The 6,640-nt window shown below is 33.8% G+C and overlaps 1 protein-coding gene across 3 annotated transcripts; it reads right to left on the reverse strand.

The window, feature by feature from the left end:
* Nucleotides 1-414: 414 nt before the first annotated feature.
* Nucleotides 415-5,970, reverse strand: LOC127736161 (uncharacterized). 3 transcript variants are annotated; one of them, XM_052246717.1, is made up of 2 exons: nt 5,753-5,970; nt 415-2,237 (listed from the first exon to the last, which is right to left on the reverse strand). In XM_052246717.1, exon 2 carries the CDS (start codon nt 2,233-2,235, stop codon nt 715-717), a length of 1,521 nt encoding a protein of 506 aa, XP_052102677.1. In that variant the 5' UTR covers nt 2,236-2,237; nt 5,753-5,970; the 3' UTR covers nt 415-714. The 3 variants fall into 3 exon arrangements, with proteins under 3 accessions (XP_052102677.1, XP_052102678.1, XP_052102676.1); XM_052246718.1 differs by lacking the exon at nt 5,753-5,970 and adding an exon at nt 5,289-5,365; XM_052246716.1 differs by lacking the exon at nt 5,753-5,970 and adding an exon at nt 5,016-5,210.
* Between the last annotated feature and the right edge of the window lie 670 nt (nt 5,971-6,640).

Genomic DNA, 6,640 nt, shown 5'->3' on the forward strand with positions numbered 1-6,640 from the left:
CCTTTTCAACTGATTTTTATAGTTTGTTCATATGTTGTACTGTTACACCACTGCCCCAGGTTAGGGGGAGGGTTGTGCGCCCGCTAACATGTTTAACCCCGACACATTCTGTATGTGCCTGTTCCAAGCCAGGAGCCTGTAATTCAGTGGTTGTCGTGTGTTGCTGTATATCATATTTATATTTCGTTCATTGTTTTTACATAAATCAGGCCATTAGTTTTCTCGTTTGAATTGTTTTACATTTATCATTTTGGGGCCTTTTAAAGCTGACTAAGCAGTATGGGTTTTGCTCATTGTTGAAGATATACGGTGACCTACAGTTAATTTCTATATCATTTGGTCTCTGGTGGAGAGTTGTTTCATTGGCACTTATACCACATCTTCTTATTTTTTCATACTATCTAATTCCCCTCCTAAAAGACAACCTATTCTTTTAATTTACTAATTTCAAGATGGTCAATGCCATAAAAAAATCAATTATTACAGTTAATCAAATAGCACTAGCTCTTTAACAAAAACTGACGAATTTCAACCATTAACTGAATATCATTTTCTTGTACATCCACACATGTCAAATAATTCAAATATAAATTGGAACTACAAAATCCAAATTCCCACAAACTATTAAAACAGGCAATATCTATAAAGCATTGTAGCACTTGTTTAGGATTGTATGAGTATTCCTGATACTAGATGGAAGATGAGCATTGAAAACTATTCCACAGATTGTACTATTTCAGTATTAGCCTCGTTTTCTCTTGCCACCTCACTTATCTCCCTATTGGTTTCCATCTTTGGAATAGTAACCGTCAATGTTTGCTCTTGTTTGTTTACTTCTACCACTGCTTCTGACTGCTCTTGTTTTGTACTATCCTCGGTTTGTATCTGCACGTTAGATGCCTTAGCAACTTCCTTATTGATGGACGAAAGGTCAAGTTTAAGGTCATTTTCGGCCAAATCAGTTTTGTTAGCAACATCATTCTCCTTATTCGTAGATTTAGCCTTTAGCATCTTTGATTGTTGAAACTTGGCATGACTTTCTGTCTCTGCCTGAGCCATTAAAGCGAGCTGCATTTCTATTCTACACATACCACATGCACAGTCTAGTATGTTTGTCTCACGGAAAGAGGATTTGTGACCGGGAGTCTTCAAGTAAAAATTTCTGTCGTGAAGTTTCGATTGCTGGTTGACCTTGAAATACGAACCGGGGTCATTCTGGATATCTGGTATTGGTACAGAACGAACTTCATGTTCTGATTTCGGATAGGCAAAATATATTCGTTTAACATTTTTTGGAGACATATTAGCGTGTTTACGAGGGGAATGGTCCTTTCTACCAGATGATGTATACTTAGTCAAATCATCTAACGAAATATTGTCTTCATCAGGGTAACTGTAATAGTCGAGTATATTTGCCACTTTTCGGTTATATTTTTCTCTCTCTTCGAACACTTTCGTTTCTTCTCTAAAAGTTTTTCGCCTTGGTCCCATTGCCAATAATCGTGGTTTGGTGAGATATTCTCTCCGAATACTTGCAAGATACCCACCATCGTTATAGCGCGATAAATTAGACGTTTGTGCTACTGGACTTGATTTATATCTTCTGAAGTATATGATTTTCCCTTTGTCAATATACATAGTCCCCTCGTCAGTTTCTCGCACCAAGTATTTTCTTTGTTCTATTTTGTTAGAGTACTGGGGATATGTATCTTGATCTTCTTTTTCAGTTTGTACTTTGTGGTGCTCACAACGCTTAATCGAATGCTGAATTTCTGTTGCTGCCATAGATATGTCTTTATTGATTTTCGCATCAGGAGCAGACGTCTTACTCATTCTACCGTTAGGTGACGGAGAACGTGACCGGTCATCTGATACCATCATTGCTCGAGCCGAATTAACTCTTTGCTGAGTTTTAAAATGATCAATGTATCCAGATTTTCTGTATGGAAAATAAGACCCCGACGGACTAACTGGTCTTTCCATATGGTTTTCATTTTCTGCGATTTCAGGTATATTTTGAATTGATCGTTTATTGGCAGGCGTGGGCGAAGTAATTGGTGGTCTTGGAGACTTATTTTCACTTCGAGGATGTCGAGGCGATCCCCGTCTCTGTGTTTTCGGAGAACCAGGCGGAGAGTGTCGAATTAGGTCGTCTTCGTCAACGAATGTTCTAACACTTAGCTGGTATCTTGGTGGAAGCCTCTTCCATAAAGTCCACGATGCTGACGTAGCCATGTCTGTAATAAGACAAAAATGTATATGGAATATCAGGTTAATGACGACAGAATATGTTTCTGAAGAGGAGGGGGGACAAGAAAAGTTCAGAGTCTAACTAATTTGTGCCCTCCAAATATCCAGTGCCAAACGTTTTTTAGTAACGACTTTACTTTAAAAATCCGACTGAAAACTGGGATTGGAACCCACCGGAGGTCATTTGGAAAGGTGAAGATTTAAAGAAATGAAAGAAATGTCACTGTTCTGTAATTCCTAAAAAATGCTCATTGGCACATATACTATACAATACAATACAATACAATATTTTATTTTTCCAAATTAAAGGGCCCATTAAGAGCATAACATTAATAACAACATGACATAAACATTACAGAGTGATTAAAGAAACATAAAATAATAGTTCAAATGTATGAGGAAAGGGTCAGTGGTCAATGGGAGATAATTTTGCTATCTATTAGAGTATTTAACTTATTTTCTGATTTTCTAAGTTGCAGGCCTTTATCAAGGTATGCACATAAAATAGATAAAAAAAACTGCTATTTTCATTACTCATATACTAATTAAAAGGTGCTAATAATAAATTTAGAAACATTGCAAAAGAATAAACGATCTGATTTAGACGAAAAACATAATAAACGAGAAAGGGAATTCTGGCCGTCCTTAAACAGTTTTAAAATACTTACACAGGCGCATTTATAATGTTTTTCTGTTTTTACAATTTTAATCACGTAAAATTTTCAGTCTCAAAATCTAAGTGATTATAATAGTAAAAGCGTCAAATCATAGAAGTATTGTAATTCGTGTTTTTATGCCCCCGCCGCGACGAAAGGGGCAATATTGAAGTGTTACCCTTGACCGTCCTTCCGTTCGTCTCATTTTCGTTTCCGCATTTTCACTTATGTTTTCCTCATGCAACTTCTATGAAACTCATACACAATGTTAAGAACCAAAAATCACAGACAAAGTTCAAATTTGGGCAGTGAGACACTTACCGTTCTAGAGTTATGCCCCTTTATAACTTGGAAAATTGCTTTTTTTTTCGTTTCTGCATTCTAACTAAAGTTTGCTGATGCAAATTTTATGAAACTCATACATAATGCTAAGAACCACAACACACAGACAGAGTTCGAATTTGGTCAGTGAGTCATTTACCGTTAAAGAGTTATGTCCATTTTTAACTTGGAAAATTACAAAACTTGATCGGGCCCAAGACACATTCTTTTATTTTCATTAACTGTTCACATGTCCAAGGGGCCGCTTTGTGAATGAAGTCAGATGCTATTATTTCATCACACAAAGCAAAAGCTACATTAGACCATTAATAAATACTAAAAAGTTACGGAAAGGAAGAGGAGAACAACACTGTTGAAGTAATCACTATTGCATCCTTATAAATTCGTCACAGCATTCTCTGAATTAAATCGCCGCGATATAGCCCTTAAACCTGATGCGGCGTAAAGAAAACATCAATCAATCAATCTCTGAACTAAATGTCGTCAGATAAATTTTGTATAGTGGTATTTAAATCCGTTTATTATAATTACTGTAATGAATAAGTTTGGTAGTTTTGATCTCAGCTGAAAGTTTAATAATGAGTTCTTATTGACAAACACACTCCAAAAGCAACACAACTGTCAATAACACATATGACAGAAGATAAACATTTTGATCAAAAGAATAACAATCTTATTAAGGTTTAGTGTGCATATAAAGTTTGGTAAATGTTTGAAAATCTCGTTTAATCCTCATTTAAACGATCGCCTCTCAAATATTTAACGTATCAAGTTACCAATTACATTCTTCAGTATTCAAATGTGGAAAAATGTAAAATGAATGTCTTTAAAAGTGCCCCACGTCAAAAAATGTGATCGCAGCAAATATTCTTAATTATTGAAACATTAGAACATAAAAAAGAATAAACTTAAAAAAAAAATGATTTTTGAAGGAGGCCAGGGTGACCATAATTTATACCCCCGTCACCCTTGTGTGTTTTGCTGTTATGTTTAATTGCCCGTTGAAAGTTAAATTGTATAGAATTATGGCCACCCTGGCCTCCTTCAAAAATCATTTGCCAAAAGAAGACGTCTGTGTGGCTGTGCGGGATATATTGATAAGCAGCCCCGTCTGGTTAGAACGGTGAAGTTACATCCAATGCCTCGTGTAGAGAGATTGATACGCTCTGCATGTTAAAGAAACATGACAAGGATTGTTTGAGGGTCCGTAGGTGGCCTGCTCCAAAGCTAAATAACAGCCCTATCTAACATACCCACAGTAACAATAAAATTTTCTGCCGTTTGGCCTACTTTGCAGAATCTACATATTGTATCACTTGTTCATGTTATACGTCCTACATATGCATGAAATAATTGTCACTTTACGTCAAGCAAGCAAAAATCAATCAATCAATAAATCATAACAAAAATCTACGGAGTAAACTGCCATGTTAATGTTTACTTGCAGCTACTGACTACAAAATTTACACAGAAAAGAAAAATGTTTTTTTTTTTAAATGTAAGGCGAGTTAACTATAACAGCATTTTTTTTTAATTTCCAGTTTATTAGCAAACTGCTCTTTACATTTTATTTTTTTTCAATTGCATAAATCACATTGTTAATATATTATTTGAATTATTTTTTTTGCAGTATTCAAGCGGCTACCGCCGCATTAAATTATCTAAAAAAAAAATATGTATCAATTTTCTTTATTGAAAAGCATTATTTCAATTAAGTACATTATCACTAAAAAAAATAAGATATAAAATCTAAAGAATTAAACTTACAACTTTGAAAATTCTAATTCCTCTGCACGACTATATATAACTATTTCATGATATTAGTTCAAACGTCAGATGCCGACAGAAAAAAACACTTAAAAACTTTTAACAAACTTCATGCAAAGGAAGATAGTAGGTATTGTGTAAAGAATATAATACAAGCTGTCAAAATATCACTTTTACTCAAATGCGTAAGGTAGTTTTAAAGGTAGAGATAGGTAATTAAAAAGTATTTATCCATACAATAGCTGTTTGTACCAACACACCACTATTATTTACCTATTTGTCTAGAACGTTTTCACTTTCTTCATAATGTTACGATTCCGTGAGCCGAGTACACTAGTATATAACCCAAATTGGCATTTTTTGCTACTTTTCAAATTTTGAATGGTTAACTACTTTCCGTTCAATATAACAAGTATGTGTTTAAATTATTCCGTAAGGAACTTATTTTGCTTGACGATCTTCCGATCTTTAACTGACTCGATCATGGGATCAAATATAAATATCCATTTTCAATTTAGAATTTTTGTTAAGTATTTTCTTTCTTCTTTTTATTCGATTCATTGCTTGTGAGGTTATTCTTATGTGGGTTAATTTTATTTATCTGTATGCCTTAAATCTGCTATATGTATTAACGTTTGTTAAAAATTCAAATCAGCATCATTATTGTCATTCAAAATGCATCTGTATCTATTTCTATCAATAAAAAATCAGATTAAATAATAAGGCTGTATACTTACTGGTTTAGTGGAATTTACAGCATTGCAGAATCACTCATCAAAACGTCGTCATAAGAAAACTTTACACATTTTTGGATGGGTCAATAAATCACAAAAAATAAAAAGATCGACTTGCGTTTTATAGTTATGTTAAAACGACCTCAAGACAGAGATCGACAAAAGTTCTTTTAGATGTACAATTTCATCCCAGCAACCAGGCTTATCAAACGTTTTGGCAATCACTGTAATATTAATCTAAAAGCGATAATGTGTATTATGCGTTCTTTGTAAATATATCGCTCCCTTTATTTGTAGTGAATGGTCACTAGTCCAAGTGTTTGACGTTCATTATAGCCTGATTTTGCAGACATTTACAGATTTGTTTGTTTAAAATGTTAGAAATGTTTGGTTTTTACCAATTCATTCCGTATTTTTGAAACAAAAGTAAATATAAAGGTACAATTTTAGATGTATATTTATTTCAAAAAGCTGAAAGGGTATCGACTAAACTCATAGGAAAGTCGAGGGGACTATTATTTGAACGCTGTATGACGTATATAATTTGAGATAATTAAACTGATTTGATATTCTTTTATGCTAATTTCACTTCCTTTTTATTTCTAAACGTATTTGTTAAATATTTCTTTTTTCAATGCTAGACACCAGTGAGTTGAATGCATAAGGAGTGGATGCTGTTCCCCACAGTCTGTTACTATAGTTTATTTTTTTATATCTTGCTTTACATTAAGTTTCTCTATGTGTTCTATCTTTACCACTGACAACATACAACAATCAGGTATCGAAATATGCATTTATACATATAATTATTTGATAGAAAATTTCCGACTGACTAGACCCAATGAATTCACTTTTGTTTAAACACGCGATTTAAAGAAAGTTTATCACAAC

This window comes from Mytilus californianus, unplaced genomic scaffold (genome assembly GCF_021869535.1).
Source record: "Mytilus californianus isolate M0D057914Y unplaced genomic scaffold, xbMytCali1.0.p SCAF_3, whole genome shotgun sequence".
NCBI lineage: Eukaryota > Metazoa > Mollusca > Bivalvia > Mytilida > Mytilidae > Mytilus > Mytilus californianus.